This window comes from Hypanus sabinus, chromosome 3 (genome assembly GCF_030144855.1).
Source record: "Hypanus sabinus isolate sHypSab1 chromosome 3, sHypSab1.hap1, whole genome shotgun sequence".
In the NCBI taxonomy this organism is placed as follows: domain Eukaryota; kingdom Metazoa; phylum Chordata; class Chondrichthyes; order Myliobatiformes; family Dasyatidae; genus Hypanus; species Hypanus sabinus.
The window spans coordinates 26,960,002-26,982,629 of record NC_082708.1 but is presented as its reverse complement, the minus strand read 5'-3'; the positions used below and the strand labels follow the sequence as shown (position 1 = coordinate 26,982,629).

The window sequence follows — 22,628 nt, the reverse complement described above, 5'->3', positions numbered from 1 at the left end:
GAACAGGCCCAAAGCTGCCAAATGCTCCACATACGTTAACCCCTTCATTCCCAGAATCAACCTGGTGAACACATCCTTTCAGAGATAAGGGGCCTAAAACTGTTGACAATAAAGGGGAATTGAGTACAAGAGCAAGGATGTCCTTTTGCATTTGTACAGGGCCCTGGTGAGACCACACCTGGAGTATTGTGTACAGTTTTGGTCTCCAGGTTTAAGGAAGGACATTCTGGCAATTGAGGAAGTGCAGCGTAGATTCACTAGGTTGATTCCTGGGATGGCAGGGCTGTCTTACACAGAGAGATTGGAGAGACTGGGCTTGTACACACTGGAACTGAGGAGATTGAGAGGGGATCTGATTGAAACGTTTAAGATAATTAAAGGATTTGATAGGATTGAGGCAGGAAATATGTTCCAGATGTTGGGAGAGTCCAGTACCAGAGGGCATGGATCGAGAATAAGAGGTCAGTTATTTAAAACAGAGTTGAGGAAGAGCTTCTTCTCCCAGAGAGTTGTGGAGGTGTGGAATGCACTGCCTCGGAAGACGGTGGAGGCCAATTCTCTGGATGCTTTCAAGAAGGAGCTAGATAGATATCTGATGGATAGGGGAATCAAGGGATATGGGGACAAGGCAGGGACTGGGTATTGATAGTGAATGATCAGCCATGATCTCAGGATGGCGGTGCAGACTCAAGGGGCCGAATGGTCTACTTCTGCACCTATTGTCTATTGTCTACTCCAAGTGTGGCCTGACTAGCATCTTATAGAAGCTCAGCATTATCTCCTTGCTTTTTCCCTTGAAATAAATGCCAACATTGCATTTGCCTTCTTTACCATAGACTTAACCTGTAAATATCTCAGATCAGTCTTCATCATTCTTGTGGGAGGGTGATCAGCCAGAGGTCACAGTCCATGTAGGTACCAATGACATGGATAGGATGAGTGACAAGGTTCTGCATAGGCAGTTCAGGGAATTAGGTGCTAAGTTGAAGGACAAGACCTACAGAGTTGTGATCTCAGGATTGCTAGCCGGGCCACATGCTGGTGAGGCCAGAACTAGAACAAGTGGCTAAGGAGTTGGTGTATGGGGGAGGGCACAAGATTTTTGGATCACTGGGCTCTTTTCCATGGAAGGTGGGGTCTGTACAGAAGGGATAGTTTGCACATGAGCTAGAGATGGACTACTATCCTAGTGGGAAGGTTTGTTAACACTGCATGGTGGCGTTTAACCTCGAGTTGCAGGAAGCTGGGAACCAGAGTGCCAGAACAGTTAGTGGAGAGGTTTTGGAGGCAGATGTTGGTAAGACCTCAGACTGTCAGGAATCAAAAGGTTGAGCTTGACAGCATGACGAGTGTCCTGAGCTGCGTATATTTCAATGCAAGAAGTATCGTAGGAAAGGCAGATGAGCTCAGGGCATGGATCAAAACCTGGAACGATGATGTGGTAGCCAATAGTGAGACTTGGTTGCGGGAGGGGCAGGACCCAATATTCCGGGGTTCTGTTGCTTTAGACGTGGCAGAGTGGAAGGGGTTATAGGAGGAAGGGTGGCGTTACTAGTCAGGGAAAATATCATACAACACACACAAAATGCTGGTGGAACACAGCAGGGCAGGCAGCATCTATGAGGAGAAGCACTGTCGACATTTCAGCATCCATAAGGAGAAGCACTTCAACGAGACGAAGGGTCTCAGCCTGAAACGTCATTTTGTGTGTGTTGTTTGAATTTTCAGCATCTGCAGATTTCCTCGCGTTTGAAGGAAAATATCATGGCAGTTCTCCGTCAGGTCAGGCTGGAGAACTCATCTAGTGAGGTGTTATGGACCGCACAACAGTCCTAGGGATTTAGAGGAACAATTTTGTAAAGAGATCGCAGATTGTTGCAAGAAACAAAAGGTTGATATAGTAGGAGGTTTTAACTTTCCACATATTGACCGGGAATTCCATACTAACAAAGGACTAAACGGGATAGCATTTGTCAAATATGTTCAGGGAAGTTTCCTTCAACAGTACGTAGAAGTCCCAGTGAGAGAGCATGTGATACTGGGTCTGCTATTAGGGAATGAGACAAGGCAGGTAACAGACGTTTGTGTCAGGAAACACTTCGCATCCAGTAAATACGCAAAAAGGTAAGTCTGATCTGCGGGTTGAGATTCTAAATTGGAGAAAGGCCAGTGTTGATGGTTTGAGAAATGATCTGACAAGTGTGGACTGGGAGAGGCTGTTTTCTGGAAAAGGTGTACTTGAAAAGAGGGAAGCCTTCAAAAACTAAATTTTGGGAGTACAAAGCTTGTATGTGCCTGTCCGAGTAAAAGGTAAAGATAACAAGTGTAGGGAACCTTGGTCTTCAAGAGGTATTGAGACACTGATTAAGAGAAAAAAGAAGGTTCATAGCAGGTATAGATAGGAACAAATGAGGTACTTCTGGAGTATAAGAAATGCAAGCGAACACTTAAGATATATCAGGAGGGCTATAAGAAGGCACTGGTTAAGAGAAAAAGGAGGTGCATAGCAGGTACAGGCAGGTAGAAACAAATGAGGTGCTTATGAAGCACAAGAAATGCAAATGAACACTTAAGAAATAAATCAGGAAGCTAAAAGAAGGCATGAGGTTTCTCCTACGGACAAGGTGAAGGAGAATCCTGAGGGAATCTACAGATATGTTAAGAGCAAAAGGATTGCAAGGGACAAAATTGGTCCTCTGGAAGACCAGAATGATGATCCATTTGTGGAGTCAAAACAGGTAGGGGAGATCTCAAATGTATCCTTTGCATCTGTACTTACACAGGAGATGGACACAGAGTCTATAGAAGTGAGGCAAAGCAGCATCAACTTTTTGGACTCTGTACAGATTACAGAGGAGGAGGTGTTTGCAGCCCTGAGGCAAATCGAGGTAGGTTAACCCCCAGAGCCTGACAAGGTGTTCCCTCAGACCCTACAGGAGGCAAGTACAGAAATTGCCAGGGCCCTAGCAGAGATATTTAAAACATCCTTAGTGACAGGAGAGGTACCAGAGGACTGGAGGATAGCCAATGTTGTTCCGCTGTTTAACAAGGGCTCTAAGCACAAACCAGGAAATTATAGGCTGGTGAGTCTGACATTAGCAGTGGGAAAGACAATAGACAATTGGTGCAGAAGCAGAAAGGTACTGGAAGGGATTTTAAGGGACCAGATATATAAGTATTTGGATAGACATGGACTGATTAAGGATAGTCAGCATGGCTTTGTGCATGGTAGATCATTTCTAACCAATCTTGTAGAGTTTTTCGAGGAGGTTACCAGGAAAGTGGATGAAGGCAAGGCAGCGGATGTTGTCCACATGGACTTTAGTAAGGTATTTGACAAGGTCCTGCATGGGAGGATGGTCAAGAAGGTTCATTCGCTTGGCATTCAGGATGAGGTAGTAAATTGGATTAGATATTGGCTCTGTGGGAGAAGCCGGGGAGTGGTAGTAAAGGGTTGCCACTCTGACTGGAGGCCTGTGACTTGTGATGTGCCACAGGGATCGGTGCTAGGTCCTCTGTTGTTTGTCATCTACATCAATGATCTGAATGATCATATGGTTAATTGGATCAGCAGGTTTGTGCATGACACCAAGACTGGGGGTGTAGTGGACAGTGAGGAAGGCTATCTTGGCTTGCAGAGGGATCTGCATCAGCTGGAAAAATGAGCTGAAAAATGGTAAATGGAAGTTAATGCAGACAAGTGTGAGGTTTTGCACTTCGGTAGGACCTACCAGGGCAGGTCTCACGCAGGGAACAGTAGGGTACTGAGGAGTGTGATAGAACAAAGAGATCTGAGAATACAGGTCCATAATTCATTGTAAGTGGTGTCAGAAGTCGATGGGATCGCACTGAAGGTTATTGGTACATTGGCCTTCATAAATCAATGTATTGAGTGTAGGAGACGAGATGTTATGTTGAAGTCGTACAAAACATTAGTGAGTCTAATTTGGAGTATTGTGAGAAGTTTTGGTCACTTCCCTAAACAAAATATGTAAATAAGTTTGAAAGAGTGCAGAGAAAATTTACAGGGATGTTGCCAGGTCTGGAGGACCTGAGTTATAAGGAAAGTTTGAATAAGTTAGGACTGTATTTTTTTAGAACATAGAAGACTGAGAGGAGATTTGATAGAGGTATCCTAAACTATGAAGGGTATAGATAGGGTAAATGCAAGCAGACTTTTTCTACTGAGGTTGGGTGGGACTGCAACCAGAGGTCATAGGTTAAGGATGAAAGGTGAAATGTTTAAGGCGAACATGAGGGGAAACTTCTTCACTCAGAGGGTCGAGTGAGTGTGGAATGAGCTGCCAGTACATGTGCATGCAAGCTCGATTTCAACATTTAAGAGAAGTACATGGATAATAGGGGTATGGGGAACTGTGGTCCTGGTATAGTTTGATGTGAGTAGGCAGTTTAAATGCTTTCAGCATGTACTTGTCTGTCCGAAGGACCTGTTTCTGTGCTTTACTTCTATATGACTCCATGACTCAATGTTGAGTTATTATTTAGTGTCAGTATTTAGATTAGATGAAACAGGGTTTGGTACTCATCAAATTTTACCTTAGAAAAATAATGGCATCAAATAATTCACAGGTCCAGATGATTTCCATTTCAGGATAACAGAAACCATTGATATAGTGATTTTCCATAATGCAAACCTGCCATTATAAGTGGAGACTTGTTCCTATAGGAAGTTTTGCGTTCAACAGTAATGCCCCAGTGGAAGTGTAGTCTGCAGGGAAGGAAATTCTGATTGTATTGTAGGCAGTGTTTTGGGGTTTAGGACATATGCATTTAATAATAGACTTTGGCTACCAGTCTTCACATCTGAAAATGTATTTACCGGTAATTTGGAGTGCAGCTCTGAACAATGGGTTCCTAAACATTGTGAATCCCAGTCCAGACAATGCTGATTATAATTCATTTGGATGTCTGTGGTGTGGATGTGAATCAGGAGGTGTGAAGGTTGTGTGTAGTTTCAAAGAAGGCATTGCCCATACATTGTAAATATGGAGTTGTTCTTTGATGTTTGGTGCATAAAATATCGAGCCCCATGTTGGCCCAGTGAGACCTTTTGACCAAAAGCGTCTCCACATGATGCCTGCTCTACCTTGTTTTGTCAAATAAAGAAGCTGCTTTGTATCTACTAGTAATTTTCCCCAGCGATTTCATTCACGTAACAACAGGCAGAAGAGAAGGGAATGTGTTTGAATTAATTAGAATAAGATACTACATTGTTTGATAATGTATCATTGTGCAAACCTCAATTGAAGACATTGCCTTGTCAGTTTCCAAAGCAAATCTCTTATGTGGCTGCCTCCTGTGGACCAGCAGTCTGCAATCATTGCCCTAGGTAAACTAGTTCAGTTCTCTGTATACACTATGTGTTGCGTTTAATTTTTTTCCCGCATAAATTCCACTTGGAAATTTTTATTCTACATCTCAGATTTTTTGGTGGTGTTCTTTGAACTTCATGAGGTGGATTTCTGTTACATAAACAGCTGGAAAAGAGCCCTAAATGCAGTTATAACCCTTCAGAATCTTTTATAATTCTATCTGGATTACAGATAATCACAGTCTTTTTCCCGGGATAGGGGGTTCTAAAACTAGAGGGCATGGGTTTAAGGTGAGAGAGAAAAGATGTAAAGGGATTCCTGAGGGGCAAGTGTTTCACATAGAGTGTGGAGAATACATAGAACAGCTGCCGGAGGTGCGTACAACTACAGATTTTAAAAGACATTTGGACACATACTGTACAAGGAATAGGAAACATTTAGAGTGATTAAGAGCCTAATGCAGGCAAATGGCATTACCATACATAGGAATCTTAGTTGGCATGGCTAAATCAGGCAGAAGAGCCTGTCTCTATGCTGTATAATTCTGATATATGAATCTATATGAATCTATAGATCTATGAATCTATAGGTGGCAATATTTTTTCAAAGTTCTTTTGCTTCATTTAATTTGGAATGTCATTTTGTTGTTTTAAGTGGCCGTAGAATTCCAGATAATAAGACCACTTTATCTAACATGTCATCAGAAAGTTATTTGGCTTTACCAGTAAGGAAGGGAGAACTTTAAGATGGTCGAGGAGAGAGCTTGCATGAACAGTAAACAGTAGCTAATTCCTGATGGACAGACGAGACTTTTTGATGAGGAGCCTGAAGGAGTGGAGAAGAGAATGGGTATGGGTACTATTCCTATGAACTTCAAGATTGTGTTTAAATAAAAGTTAAATCTGATAGAAAAAGGGGGAAAATGATTGACCTAGCAAGGAAAATGACTGAATTGCACAGTGAGGATTGTTCTTCAAAAATTTTACAGATGTCTGAACTTCTTGGCCTGGTTGAGATCAGATAAATCTATAACTCTCAGCACTGCAATCATTAACCTATCTCGATTTGGGTTTGCTGTACCTCATGAGTGAATGCAACTTGCAATATTTGCTTTTCAAAACATTGCAAATGAACTTGAGTTGCACCATTCGTTTCCAGCTGCTTCACTCATGCCAATCAGATAAATGAGGGATTTCAGGCTGAGCACACAAAGCCTCATTTTACAACTGCATGTGGCTAAATTTACACATAAAAAGCAAATTTTGTGATTTTTATGACATTTAAAAATCCAGTCTACTTACTGGATTTAAAATAAAGGTGTATTTGTATTTGTAAAGGTGAATTTTATAGATGCTGCCTGGCCTGCATGTGTTCCACCAGCATGTTGTGTGAATTTGTATTGCTGTTTAAGGTTAAGATTTAAGATCTCAATCTGAGATTAGTTTTTATTTGTAACATGTACATGGAAACATCAAAACTTACAAGAAATGCATCATTTGCATCAATCAACTAAGTGAATATTGAGCTGGGCGTAACCCACAAGTGTCACCAAGCTTCTGGTGCCAACATGGCATGCCCATTCTTTACTAACCCTACCCATACATCTTTGGAATGTGGGAGGAAATCGGAGCACCCAGAGGAAACCCATGTGGTCATGGGGAGACACACAAACTCCTTACAGACAATGGTGAGAATCGAACCCTGACTGATTATCACTGGTGCTGTAAAGTGCTTGCATTAAACACTAAACTAAATGCACCAAAAAAAAATCTTATAACCTAATCGGATTTACTTGTCTTGCATATTGTTTATACTGAACAAATCATCACACAGTGCATTGAGCTAGAATAAGGTAAAACAATGACAAGGCAGAATAACCTGTAAAAGCTATCAAAAGAATGAAGTGCTGGTAAATGATAAAGTGCAAGGCCATAACAAGGTAGATTGCGAGGCCAAGAGTCCATCTTAATATGCAAGAGGTCCTTCCGAGTGTATGATAACAGCGGGATAGAAGCTGTCCTAGTCTCTTGTGGCGCGTGCTTTCAGACATGTCTATCTTCTGCCTGATGAGACAGGAATGAGAAGAGAAGAAAGAATGTCTAGGAGTGGGTGAGGTCTTTGATTATGTTGATCTTTTCTTTCCAGTCCTCATGTAGGGTGTCAGCCCAAAACGTCAGCTAGATAGGGAGGATATGGAGCGGATGTTTCCTGTGGTGGGGGTATCCAGAGGGCACAGCCTCAAAATTGAGGTGCAAGCCTTTAGAACAGAGCTAAGGAGGATTTTTTTTTTTAGCCAGAGAGTAGTGAATCTGTGGAATGCTCTGCCGCAGTCTGGGATGGAGGCCAAGTCCATGCATATATTTAAGGCAGAAGTTGACCATTTCCTGATCAGTCAGGGCATTAGAGGATACGGCGAGAAGGCAGGTGTATGGGGTTACGTGGGATCTGGGATCAGCCATGATGGAATGACGGAGCAGAATCGATGGGCTGAATGGCCTAATCCTGCTCCTATGTCTTATGGTCTTATTCTTTTCCATAGATGCTGCTGGGCCTGGTGAGTTCCTCCAGTATTTTGTGTGTGTTTCTTTGATTATGATAGCTGCTGAACTGAGACTTTTTTTCCACTGAGGTTGGGTGGGACTACAACATCTTTGTGTGGGGTGAGGTCATGTCTTAACAACACAATTAGGAGTTTTGAGGAGATGACAAAGATGTTTGATGAGGGAGGGTAGTGGAGGTTGTAAACATGGTCTTTAGTAAAGCTTTTGATAAAGCTATTTCAGAAGATTACGGTCCTTATCGACTGCTTATTCCTCTCTATATATGCTGCCTGACCTACTGAGTTCCTCCAGCATTTTGCGTGTATAAAAGTTGGGAATTCATGTTGTAATTGTATAAAATGTTGGTTTGCCTGCATTGAGAGTATTGTATGCAGTCCTGATAGCCACACGACAGGAAGGATGTGAAAGTGTTAGAGAGGGTGTAGAAGAGGTTCTCCAAGATATTGCCTGGATTAGAGAGTGTTAGCTGCAAGGAGAGGCTGGACAAACTTGGGAGCAATTTCTCTGCAACGTCAGAGGGAACGGGAAGTTACTAAAATTATATGAGGTAAATAGAGGTTCTTTTCCCAGGGTGGAAATGCCAAACACCATGGGTTTAAGGTGAGATGGGTGAAGTTTAAAGATTAATGAGACATTTTTTCATGTGGAGAATGATAGATGCCTGGAAGCCGTTGCCAAGCAAAGTGGTGGAGGCCCACACAAGAAGAAGCAGTCATATGAACAGGAAGGGAATGGAGGGAAATTGATCCCTTGTGGACAGAATCAGATTTAACATAACTGGCATATGTCTTGAAATTTGTTGTTTTGCAGCAGCAGGACAGTGCAAGACATAAAATAATATCATAAATTACATTAATACAGACTGGGACCAGGAGAAGTCACCCTCTGAACCTTCTATAGCTCCTCCTAATTGTTTTTTTGATGGACTTGAGAACATGGTCTCTTTGCGGGCTTTGTGGTTCCTTGTATGCCAGGTGGTGGGACTGATACTTTTGCTGAGGCAGGTGGGGGAAGGAGTTTTTGGGGTTCTAACGTTTTCCTGTCATTCATTCATTGGGTTTTTTCTTCTGTTTTCAAGGATGTCTGCAGAGAGAAAGAACTTCAGGTTGTATACTGTATACATTCTCTGATATTAAATGGAACTATTTGAACCACTAAATAAGAAATATACCTATATATATATATATATATTTCAGGTAGATGGTGCTCATCAGCCTGGGAAAGCAGTTCATCTAAGAGAGGGAAAACTCAAACCTCCGCGGCCTTGCGGCCATACCCACTCATGGGAAAGGCTTTGGGAGTAAACCCTGAGGACAAATCCGGAGCTGGAGTCCCTAAGGCCGTCCGACGTTGCCTTCAACCTCATTCTGGCAACTCCTGCGATGACACTGGTGCCAAGTTGTATCGGCCCTTGCCCTTCCCTCGGACAACATCGGTGTCATGGAGAGGGGAGACTTGCTGCTTGGGCAACTGCCGGTCTTCCATACAACCTTACCCAGGCCTGTGCCCTGGAGAGGCTGAAGCAAGACTTTCCAGGCGCAGATCCATGGTCTCACGAGACTAACGGATGCCATCCTATAAATACACACGCACATACATATACTTCTTCCTTCCACCAGCTTGCAGGTCACCCTTGGGCAAGGTGTAGCACCTGTTTAGCCCTCCGAACAGGGTCATGTGAAGCCATGAAAGTGGGTGGTGGATGGTCATATGAGAAGCTGGTAATATCACAAATCCTGGTTATGCGACCACTGACGCCAGGCAGACAATCTCTGAAGAGTCTTGATAATGGCTAGGGTCTCCCATTTTCTAAAGAACACAGCTCAGAAGAAGCCAATGGCAAACCACTGCTGTGGCCAATAGCAATCATTGTCATGGATGGGAAGACCATCCTTGCCACATGTCATGCAAAAAAAAGGGAAACAATGGTGTGGCACCATTCATGAGTTAGTTCACTTTCCATTCCGAAATCTGATGGCGGAAGGTAAGGAGCTGTCGCTAAAACATTAGTTTGGATTGGTATCATGGTCAACACAGACACTGTGGGCAGAAGGGCTATGATCTATGTTCTATTGTGCAGTTGCCCAGAACTCCCTTTCAGTGTCTATTTTACTGAATGCTTCTACCAGGATAACATTTAAAACAATAAAATCTTTGGTGTATAGCATTTTTTCATCTGGCATACTCTAGTAACAGGTATTTCAGAATGAGTAGCTGAGCCAGTGGGCCAATTCCCTCCTTGAGGAAGGAAATGGACCAATACAGAGGCAGTGTTAAGTGACCTACACAGTCACTCTTGATTAACCGGCAATTTTGATAACTTGCCGCCATTAAATTTGGCACACGTCCTATTACAGAGATTTTAGTAGAGAGTCATAGAGCACTACAGCACAAAAATAAACCCTTTGGCCCATCTAGTCCATGCTGTACTGTTATTCTGTCTAGTCCCAACAACCTGCCCCTGCACAATAGCCTTCCATACCTCTCCCATTCATATACTTATCCCAACCTCTCTTAAATGTCGCAGTCAAACCCGCATCTGTCACTTCCACCAACAGCTTGTTCCACAGTTCTTACTAACCTCTGTGTGAAGAAGTTCACCCTCAGGCTCCTGTTAAATATTTCACCTTTAACCCTTAACCTATGACCTCCAATTCTAGTCTCACCCACCTTCACTGAAAAACACTGTTTGCATTTACATTATCTGTACCCCTCATAACTGTATATACGTCCATCAAATCTTTCCTCATTCCCCTACACTCCATGAAAAATAGTCCTAACCTATTCAGTTTATCCCTATAAGTCAGCTCCTCAAGTTCCAGTTACATCCTTGTAATTTTTTTCTGTACTCTTTCAATCTTGTTGATGTCTTTCCTGTAGGTAGGAGATGAGAAATGCACACAATACTCCAAATTAGGCTTCACCAATGTCTATTACAACTTCAACATAACATCCCAACTCCTGTACTCAAGACTCTGATTTATGAAGGTCAATGTGCCAAAGACTCTCTTTATGACTGTATCTACCTGTGACTCCACTTTGAAGGAATTATGGATCTGTATTCCCAGGTCCCTCTTATCTACCATATTCCTCAGTGCCCTACTTTTCAATGTGTAAATAGTAGTCTTGTTTGTCCTCCAGACTGCAACACTTCACACTTTTGTGCATTAAATTCCATTTGTTGTTTCTCAGCCCATTTTTTCATCTGGTCCATAATCCGACTGCAAGCTTTGATATACTTCCCCGCTGCCCTCTACATCCCCCAATCTTGGTGTTAGTTATTTTTATTTAGAGATACTGTGTAGAATAGGCCCTTCTGGCCCCTCAAGCTGTGCCACCCAGCAACCCCCGACAACCACTGATTTGTCACTAATGAAATCATGGGAGAATTTAAAATGACCAATTAACCTCCTAACTGGTACACCTTTGGACTGTGGGAGGAAACTGGAGCACCCGGAGGAGGACGTACAGACTCCTTACAGAGGACACCGGGATTGAAATCTGAACTCCGAGGCCCCACGCTGAAATAGCATCGCGCCAGTCACTACGCTATCCCAACACTCGAAAGCCTGTAAAACAATTGGAACTTGTGCTGCCCACTACTGAGAACAAGCTACATACAAAGTAAATGCTGAGACCTTTATTGATAGAAGAATGAGAGATGAGGATTTAAAGCTCTAACTATCTTCAAACATCTCATTTCTGTAATTCATCAAACTTGTTCAAGGTTCCCCTGATCTACAAGATGTGGTTAAATATTCAGCTTACTGTTGATTCAAACATTTGTTGAGATTTAGTCCCAAAGTAACAATCACACCACTTTAATGATATTTATTGTGCAATCTGATTCAGAGGATCAATATGCCGGAGTTAGAGTGTATCATTTATCAATCAGTAGCTACATTAATGGATGATTGCATGCAAAAACCAATCCAAATCAAACAGTGATCCACAAAATATCAATGCTCACGTGACCTTTAAAATGACCAGTAAAATTGATTGAACTCAAATAACATTGCAGCGTACTAGGGCTATATAAACAATGAGTTACTTGACAGATCTGCATTTTTACATCCAGCTGCCTTGGCAGAGAACAGCACTAACCATGCAGTTCTTACTTGCTCAACAGCAGAAGAATTTCCTAGTTACTGCTCTGAGCAATTATTCTTCTGCAGTGAACAACATGGAACAAACAGTCATGCTTCCTAGCCTCCTGCAAGACATCCCTGTGAATGACTACGATGAATCTAAAGATGCTGCAGACACTTCACACAACATGTATGAATGCTATCTCCTGCTGAAGTCCATCAAAAACACCGTGGAGAGCAGCATGCTACCCTCTGAAGATTTGAAGCAGAACATCAACAGTGCATATGACTTGGAAAGTGACGAGGAGGCAAATTTAGAGAAACTTCTCTACGTTCACGTGAAGGGACTCTGTACAGTGTTGAATACATTGACCAACAAAGCCAACACATTGACAAGTAAATACAAGGACAGGATTGGACTTTTCTCATAGCCTTGTTGCATGGCAAGATGCTCATTCAGCTGACATTGAGCAACCTGAAATAATGAGCTCTGGAGAGAGAAGGTAACTTGTACTGCTTGGCTAAAAACATGTTTCAAAGTAAAGACAAAAATTAAAATTCTGCAGAACACACCTGGCTGATGATCAAGAACTGTATTCAGCGAAGCACCTCTCTTTGCGAAAATGTCAGAATGTCTTGTGCTGCGTGGATTGTGAATTCTTAACTCTGCCAATGAAATACTTCTGCAAGAAGCATTTTGGAACTGCATTAAGATCAGTATGCACTTTCTAACTGTTACATGGAAGAAAAGATTTCCCTTTCTGCACTTGATCATAAATGTGAACTGCTTCCATCATTTCTCATTTATGACATAAATAAAGAAAAAGAAATTATTTCAAATTGGTGCTTACTGTTTTTCTTCTTTTCCTTGGAGTAAGAAAAGTTATGAGATTTAATAAAGGTCTACAACTACAGATTTAAAAGGGTAATAAGACAGAAGTGTTTCTATGAGCAAATGATTGAGGGAAGGGGACACAGATGAAAAGTGATGGGCAAAAAATTCTAGGTGGAAAGTTGTGAGAAACAACATTCATTTAAGTGGAGTGCAATAACCTGGAACTCTGCCTGTAATAGAAACAGAGTCAGTCTGAGGATACGGAAGATGCAGTATAATCGTACAGTTCATATGCTGATGTGTAGCCCTTCCCAGAAACATGAACCTTTATAAACTTCCCTGGGACAGAATTTTTATTTGAAATTGATCTGGATAGGCACTTGAAGGAAAATAACTTGAAGGGCAATGGGGAATGAAAGGGGGACTGGAACTAATGGTATTGCTAAGAGCACATTTGGATTTTGAAGGGCCAGTGCTTCCTTCTGCCATTGTACACCTTTCTGTGCACGTTTATATCCTCGTATCCAATATTTGGTACTGTGATGCTTTTGTCTTTTTGTCTATTTTAGCAGAGAGAAAGGAGCATTAGGAAACCTAATTTTGGACTTCTAAAAACAATGGGTCTTCTTATGGAAATAATCATGGTTAAGTGGGCAACTCCCTAATTTCCAAGTCACAGTTTTTGGGTTCAAACAACTCTCCAGGTACCTGAGCAGAAAATTCTGGGCTTTATTTCTAAATAAAAATCAAAAATCAATGCCATTGATGGCTCTGCCATTTATTTTGTAGGTCCTACCAGAATCTGACTTCATTACCTCACTCTTTTCTAGACAACTACCACCAGTCCACCCAATTTTCCAGCTGTATATTGTATTGCCTTAGCCTTCAGGGTTTCTCCTCTGCTAACTTCCTCTATAAAGGATCCATGAAAGAAAATACTTCCAACACAAAGGCTTTTATGACCATATGAATGAAGCTAGTTAAATACTGATTATTTCCTGTGCACCTCTGTGAAAATCCAAGTGTTAGAATTTCACTAACAGTTTAATATTCATTCTGACCAAGGTGCCAGATGCAAGTGCTTGCAAAATTTGTTTATTGTGTATCTTTTTTCTTGCCTTGGCCTAATACATCGAAGGAAAGCTTTGGTGGGATCCTTTTGTTTTAAAATTGTGGAATAAATTCATTTTAAAGAAACAAACTGTCCAAACTAGCGTATAACTCCTGTTAATTGAAATGGCTTCAACTGACCGAACAACTGAGCAACCTGTCCGTGAACACACAGATTTGACAGTTTAAATATCTAGTACAATTGATAAGGTTATGAGCTTGATAAAGCAGCAAGAAGAATGGATTTAAAAATGAACCTTGTTTTATTTATAAATTCCAGCATTCAGGTAATTATTTTTAATTAATATAAATATTGCAAAGTGGGAGTACATTAGAAAGCGATGAAAGCGACCTGCTGCCCCTTGCACGTACACACAATTAAGCCTGCACTTAGTTGGTTCAATTCTATGGTTAGGTCTGAATAACGGTATGCATTGCTTAACGTCCGCGATACGTTCTGTGAAATCGGACGTTGTGCGAACACCAGATTATATACTTTGCCTCTTTCCGCTGCTATCATTAGTGGCTTGGCTGTGTTTGGAAGCCATGATGCACTTTACGGTAATATTTTCCAGAAAATTAAACAGAGAGATAACGCTACTACACTCAAGAGCCGCGCGTCACACGAGATTGATACATCACGCTCTCCGATCGGGCGCAAAGCGGCGCACACGCCACCAGCACCACAGTAAAATGAGCAACATCGTCCTCATGCCGAAAGCAATTCTGAAGTTCACATAATGTGGAAATCTGCCCGTGAATGCCGATATAACCATACAACACATCCTAATAGAAAACTCGGAGTTACAATAAAACAAGCCCACGTCTCAGCGCTGAGCAGCTAGCAGTTGCATTGGTGGTTCAGTGGTAGAATTCTCGCCTGCCACGCGGGAGGCCCGGGTTCGATTCCCGGCCAATGCATCACGTACTTTTAGGGGTTTAGCGCGAATTCCTGTGTTGGTACTTGGGCTTTCTCTGGGTACCTACATTCCAAGAATGTATAGATTAGCTGGTTAATTGATTGCATGGGTAACTACATGGTGGTCGGATTAATGTTAAGGGGCAGCACGATAGCGCAGTGTTTACAGACGACACAGGTCAACCTCGCCTCTGCTTGTAAGCAGTTTGTACCTTTTCCCATTTGCTCCTTCAGTCCAAAGACGTACCAGCTAGTAGGTTAATTGGTCGTTGTGAATTGTCCTGTGAAGAGGCTTAGATTAAATCCGGAGATTGTTGGGTAGGATGACTCGAAGGGCCGGAAGGAATTATTTTACATTGTAAAATAAATAAATTAGAATACAAAGTTTTGTTTTTGAAAGATATCTGTATATGCAATGAACACAAAATATTTAGACCAATTACGATCATAAGATTTCTATACATTCTCAACTGCACAATAAAACACATTTGTTAGACCTTGCTTCAACCAGCTGCAATTAGGACTTGCTCGATTTTCCTTTCTGCAGCATCATCTCACTCAGATTGAAAACTAAATTCAGAGGAATAAACGTTATATTATTCTGTGTATAATTATTGACCTTAATGCATTGATAATGGACAATAAATTAAATCACTTGATCGGCGATGCATTGTCATATGCAACACACACAAAATACTGGAGGAACTCAGCAGGTCAAGTAGCATCCTTGGAAATGAGCAAACAGTCGACGTTTAGGGCCAAGACTGAAAATGAATGGGGAAATCACTGGAATAAAAAAAAGATGGTGGGAGGGGAAGGAGGATAGTTAAAAGATGATAGGTGAAGCCAGGTGGGTAGGAAAGGTACAAGGTTGCAGTGAAAGGAACCTGATAGGAGAGGATAATAGACAATAGGAGAAAGAGAAGGAGCACCAATGGAAGATGATAAGCAGGTAAGAGGACAGAGTGGGGGATAGAAGAAGAGGGGGTTGGGAGATTATTGTTTTTAGGAGAAATCAATACTCTGCCATCATGTTGGAGGCTACTGAGACAGAATATAAAGTATTGCTTCTCCACTCTGAGGGTGGCCTCATCTTGGCACAAGAGGAGGCCATGGAACGACATGTTGGAACGGGAATGGGAATCAAAATTAATCCCACTGGGAAGTTCCGCTTTTGGCGGATGGAGCGGAGGTGCTCAGCAAAGCAGTTCCCCAATTTACTCACCAATGTAGTAATTTGGGGAGCCGGACACAACAGATAACCCCAACAGATTCACAGGTGTAGTGCTGCCTCACCTGAAAGGACTGTTCTGGGCCCTGAATGCAGGTGAGGGAGGAGGCGAATGGGCAGGTGTAGCACTTTGCAGAGATAAGTCAGAGAGAGAATGATGTGTTGGATGCAGAGGCTCATGAGGTGGTAGGCAAGTGCAAGAGGAGAGCTATCACTGTTAAAGCAGCAGGAAAATGGGGTGAGCACGGATGTCTGTGAAATGGAGAAGATGCCAGTGAGGGTGGCATCAGAAATTGATGTCTTGGAAAGACGAACAGATGCGGTGGAGACAACGAAACCGAGAAAAGGAAATAGCATTTTTACAGGAGTCAGAGTGGGAAGAGGTATAGTTAAAAAAGTCATGGAAATAAGGCAGATTTATAAAGGATGTTGGTTGACAGCTCATCTCCAGAGATGGAGACAGATATCGAGAAAGAAGAGGGAGGTGTCAGAAATGGACTAAATGAATTTTAGGGCAGTGTGGAAGTTGGAGGCAAAGTTGATGAAATTGATGAGCTCAGCAGTGCTACAGCTGTGGAAAGTGTGTCCAGATTCAGCTTCTGAAGGAGCATGTTGCAGCACTGAAGAAAGAAATGGATGACCTCAGGTTTATCCGCGAAAACGAGGGTTTTCTGGACAGGACCTACAGTAAGGTCGTTACACTGAGGATACCGGAAGAGACAAAGGGGGCAACGATGATGAAGGAAAGGATGCTTGAAATACAGGAGACCCCAGGGGATGTACCTCTCGTAAACAGGTTCATCTTTTTGGAAGCTGTCAAGACAGAAGATACTGCCAGTCTGAGAGGCGGACCGGTCTGCAAGTCAAAAATTGGTGCAGAAGCAGAGCCAAGGAGTCAGACATCAGGAAGAGCCGTGGTAGTAGGGGACTCCATAGTAAGAGGTACGGAAAGGGGTTTCTGCGGCAACAGGCGAGATTTAATGATGGTGTGTTGCCCCCCTGGTGCTAGGATCCAGGACATCACGGTCCGATTGCAGGGAATCCTCAAGGGTGAAGGTGAACAGCCAGAAGTGGTAGTGCATGAAGGCACAAGTGACATCGGGAAGAAGAGGAAGGACATTCTGCAGCGGGACTTCAGAGAACTCGGAAGAAGGCTGAAAAGCAGGACTTCCAGGGTGGTTATCTCTGGTTTGCTTCCAGTTCCTCGTGCTGGAGAGGACAGGAACAGGGAGATAATGGATCTGAATGTGTGGCTGAGGAACTGGTGCCGGAAGCAAGGATTTACATTCTTGGACCACTGGAATTTGTTTTGGGGTAGGGATGAATTGTACAAAAGGGACGGGTTGCACCTTAATGCCAGCATTCTGGCAGACAGGTTTGCCACTGCAACACGGTTGTGTTTAAACTAAGTAGTGGGGGGGGGGGGGGGGGGGGGAGGGGATGAACTGGAAATATAAGGATGGAGTTAAAGGGAAAGTGAAAATAAAGAAAAGTTAAAAAGGACAACAGAATCAATGGAGTAGAAAGCTCAAGAAGAGATCATACAGTATGGCCAAGTGAAATAGGAATTTATATGAAAGGAGAGGGGAGTACCGAATTAAAAGTATTATATATGAATGCACAAAGTATAGGAAATAAAGTAGATGAGCTTGAGGCTCAGTTGGAAATTGGCAAGTACGATGTTGTGGGAATAACTGAGACATGGCTTCAAGCGGACAGGGCCTGGGAAATGAATATTCAAGGATATACATCTTATCGAAATGACAGACTGACTGGCAGAGGGGGTGGGGTGGCTCTGTTGGTGAGGAATGATATTCAGTCCCTTGCGAGGGGGGACATAGAATCTGGGGATGTAGAGTCAGTATGGATAGAACTGAGAAATTCTAAGGGTAGAAACACCTTAATGGGAGTTATCTACAGGCCCCCAAACAGCAGTCTGGATGTAGGGTGTAAATTGAATGAAGAGTTAAAATTGGCATGTCGCAAAGGTAATGTCATGGGGGATTTCAACATGCAGGTAGACTGGGAGAATCAGAATGGTACTGGACCCCAAGAAAGGGAGTTTGTGGAGTGCCTCCGAGATGGATTCTTAGAACAGCTTGTACTGGAGCCTACCAGGGAGAAGGCAATTCTAGATTTAGTGTTGTGCAATGAACCGGATTTGATCAGGGACCTCGAGGTAAAGGAACCATTAGGAGGTAGTGACCATAACATGATATGTTTTAACCTACAATTTGAGAAGGGAAAATCAGATGTGTCAGTATTACAGTTGAACAAAGGGAACTATGGAGCTATGAGGGAGGAGCTGGCCAAAGTTCAATGGAACAATACCCTAGCAGGGAAGACAGTGGAACAAAAATGGCAGATATTTCTGGGAATAATGCAGCAAGTGCAAGATCGGTTCATTCCAAAGAGGAAGAAAGATCCGAAGGGGAGTAAGGGGCGGCCGTGGCTGACGAGGGAAGTAAAGGGCAGTATAAAAATAAAAGAGAATAAGTATAACATAGCAAAGATGAGTGGGAAACCGGAGGACTGGGAAGCTTTTAAAGAGCAACAGAAGATAACAAAAAAGGCAATACGCCAAGAAAAAATGAGGTACGAAGGTAAACTAGCCAAGAATATAAAGGAGGATAGTAAAAGCTTCTTTATGTATGTGAATAGCAAAAAAATAGTTAAGACCAAAATTGGGCCATTGAAGACAGAAACGGGTGAATTTATTATGGGGAACAAGGAAATGGCAGATGAATTGAACAGGTACTTTGGATCTGTCTTCACTAGGGAAGACACAAACAATCTCCCAGATGTAATAGTGGCCAAAGGAACTAGGGTAAAGGATGAACTGAAGTAAATTTATATTAGGCAAGAAACAGTGTTGGAAGTCTGTGTGTCACTGTGAAACAGTGAGTCTGAAGGCTGATAAGTCCCCAGGACCTGATGGTCTGCATCCCAGGGTACTTAAAGAGGTGGCTCTAGAAATCGTGGACGCATTGGTAATCATTTTCTATACCAATAGATTCTATAGATTCAGGAACAGTTCCTGCTGATTGGAGGGTGGCTAATGTTGTCCCACTTTTCAAGAAAGGAGGGAGAGAGAAAACAGGGAATTATAGACCAGTTAGCCTGATGTCAGTGGTGGGAAAGATGCTAGAGTCAATTATAAAAGAGGAAGTTACGACACATTTGGATAGCAGTAGAAGGATCAGTCCGAGTCAGCATGGATTTATGAAGGGAAAATCATGCTTGACTAATCTTCTGGAGTTTTTTGAGGATGTAACCATGAAAATGGACAAAGGAGAGCCAGTGGATGTAGTGTACCTGGACTTCCAGAAAGCTTTTGATAAAGTCCCACATAGGAGATTAGTGGGCAAAATTAGGGCACATGGTATTGGGGGCAGAGTACTGACATGGATTGAAAATTGGCTGGCTGACAGGAAACAAAGAGTCGTGATTAACGGGTCCCTTTCAGAATGGCAGGCTGTGACCAGTGGGTACTGCAAGGTTCGGTGCTGGGACCGCAGCTGTTTACAATATACATTAATGATTTAGATGAAGGGATTAAAAGTAACATTAGCAAATTTGCTGATGACACAAAGCTGAGTGGCAGTGTGAAATGTCAGGAGGATTTTATGAGAATGCAGGGTGACTTGGACAGGTTGGGTGAGTGGGCAAATGTATGGCAGATGCAGTTTAATGTGGATAAATGTGAGGTTATCCATTTTGGTAGCAGGAACAGGAAGGCAGATTACTATCTAAATGGAGTCAAGTTAGGAAAAGGGGAAGTACAATGAGATCTAGGTGTTCTTGTACATCAGACAATGAAAGCAAGCATACAGGTACAGCAGGCAGTGAAAAAAGCTAATGGCATGCTGGCTTTTATAACAAGAGGAATTGAGCATAGGAGTAAAGAGGTCCTTCTGCAGCTGTACAGGGCCCTGGTGAGACCCCACCTGGAGTATTGTGTACAGTTTTGGTCTCCAAATTTGAGGAAGGACATTCTTGCTATTGAAGGAGTGCAGCATAGGTTCACAAGGTTAATTCCCGGAATGGCGGGACTGTCATATGTTGAAAGATTGGAGTGACTGGGCTTGTATACACTGGAATTTAGAAGGATGAGAGGGGATCTGATTGAAACAAGATTATTAAGGGATTGGACACGCTGGAGGCAGGAAGGATGTTCCCGTTGATGGGTGAGTCCAGAACTAGAGGCCATGGTTTAAGAATAAGGGGTAGGCCATTTAGAACAGAGATGCGGAAAAACTTTTTCACCCAGAGTGGTGGATATGTGGAATGCTCTGCCCCAGAAGGCAGTGGAGGCAAGTCTCTGGCTGCATTCAAGAGAGAGTTAGATAGAGCTCTTATAGATAGTGGGGTCAAGGGATAAGGTTAGAGGGCAGGAACAGGGTACTGATTGTGTATGATCAACCATGATCGCAGTGAATGGCGGTACTGGCTAGAAGGGCCGAATGGCCTACTCCTGCACCTACTGTCTATTGCTGCATGAAGCACCAATGCAGTCATCTATATAGCACAGTAACAGCTGGGAAGCATAACCAGGGAAGGCTTGGCACATTGACTGTTCTACGTAGCCAATGAAAAGACAGGCATAGGTAGAGCCCTTAGCTATCCTCGAGTCTGGAGAAAGTGGGAGGAGCCAGAGGAGATATTGTGTGGGAGTGAGGACCAGTTCTACCAGAGTGGTGGTGGAGGGGAACTAGTTGGTTCTTCTATTGAGAAAAAAGTAGAAAGCTTTAAGGCCTTCTTAAATGGGGATAGAAATGTATAGGGGCACAACATCCATGGTGAAATTGAGGTGGTCAGGGAATTGAAAGGTAGTGAGGAGATTGAGAATATGAAAAGTGCCACGGATGTAGGTGGGAAGGGACTGAATCAAGGGGGATAGAATGGAGTTGAGGTGTGAGGACACGATTTCAATGGGGCAGGAGCAGGCAAAGACAATGGGTCTACCTGGACAGTCAGGTTTGTGGATTTTGGGTAGAAGATAGAAGTGAGCAGCCTGGGGTAAAGGAACTATGAGTTTGGTGGCAATGGATGGGGATCCTCCAGAGTTTATTAGGTCAGTGATGGTGTCACAGAGAGTTTTTTTGATGGTCCGCAGTGGAGTCCTCTTCAAAGGGTTGTGTGGAGAGTTGCTGTCTGGCTTCAGCATTGTCATATGTTGAGGTTTGATTATCCACTGAAAATATAGGTCTAAGTGGGTGGTTTTAGTCCTTCCATGCCATGAAAAATTTAGGACCAGAGCTTGCAATGTGTTTTATTGACTGCACCTCACCATACTGTATATGTAGTTTGTGATGCAGTTTGTTCTATACTGCCAGAACTTGTTTGTCACAGGAACATATTTCAGAGTTTGTGTTGCAGGTAAAAGCCCAGATCACTGGATGGACCTATGATCATTGAATACCTTCCCTTCAGATCAAACTTCCTGCCATTGTCTTCCAGTAAACTAATTAATGAAGTATTCTCTGACGGAAGTACTTACTTACGCCTACTTTGTCATTAGTGGGAGACACCTTCATAGATTGGGAGTGCAGGGTAGTCACAATCTTCTTAAGCAGTATCAGTGACACTGATGACCATGGAAATAGTGAGGATTCTACTGCATCACTTACTATTCATGTGGCAGCATTCATGTTTGTCAACACGATGAGTGCGAACAGAGTTAGGAGCCATGTATTCTGTGCTGCACCTTTATCATGGTAACTAGTCACACAAGTGGGGCGTGGTAAAAGCAAAGGGAATAAGTTTTGTATTCTTGCTTATTTCGTGCCTGTTTTGTAGCTTGGGACTGCAGCGGTCATATCTTTGCTGACCGCTTAATATCACTCAATACCACTTAATATTGCTTCAAGACTGTATGTTTGCTAATTACTAATAAAGGATCAAAATAAGGAATTCAACCTTTTGGAATAATTATTTCATTGGAGCTGAAGGTGTGTTGTGCAAGTGTAACAACTCTGTCTGGGGTCGTGGGCTGCTGGCAATTGTTTTGATCTGATTTTGGATCAATTTTTCTGCCGCTATACAGAGTGTACCTGTGTTGGAGATAAGACCATTATTCTTCCAGAATGAACCAGTTGGGTTCTGTATAATACCACCATTTTGGGCGGGCTATTTCACCTGTTAGTTGCCCAATGTGCAGGTGAGTGCAGAATCTGGGGGGAGCTGACACAAACATGAGGAAAATTTTAAAATAAATGGGTCAGTGGAACTGGCAACCTCATGGTGGGTCGAAGGGCTGTGTCTACACCCTATCTCTCTCTGATTCTCTTTTCATCAATAATTGAGGTGTTGATAGTCACAGATACCGATAAACTTTAAGGTACCATAAATATAACCTGCAGAATTCAACATTTCTGTAGAACAGTCTAACTCTTAAATAAAATACTGCAGGGAAGACTTGCTATTCTATCAGAACTAGAGGTTTTGTCACGTAACTTAAGTTGGCATTTCTCCCTAAAATAGACCTTATCGCTTAAAAGATAAAAAGATTGTTTGAATTTCTAGAATGGCAGTATTTCACTCCAAATATT

At 42.6% G+C, this 22,628-nt stretch overlaps 1 protein-coding gene and 1 non-coding gene across 2 annotated transcripts; both read left to right on the top strand.

Moving 5' to 3' along the window:
* The first annotated feature begins 9,837 nt into the window (after positions 1-9,837).
* On the top strand, positions 9,838-12,796 carry LOC132390726 (mid1-interacting protein 1-B-like). The gene has a single exon (XM_059963279.1). It carries the CDS (start codon positions 11,937-11,939, stop codon positions 12,411-12,413), a length of 477 nt encoding a protein of 158 aa, XP_059819262.1. The 5' UTR covers positions 9,838-11,936; the 3' UTR covers positions 12,414-12,796.
* Positions 12,797-14,777: 1,981 nt separating this feature from the next.
* trnag-gcc (transfer RNA glycine (anticodon GCC)) lies at positions 14,778-14,848 on the top strand. Its single transcript has one exon. It is a non-coding gene; the product is annotated as a tRNA-Gly (tRNA).
* The last annotated feature ends 7,780 nt before the right edge of the window (positions 14,849-22,628 follow it).

Excerpts from the sequence above, each read along its gene's own strand:
- LOC132390726 (XM_059963279.1), top strand. The coding sequence starts at position 11,937 with ATGAGTTACTTGACAGATCTGCATTTTTACATCCAGCTGCCTTGGCAG.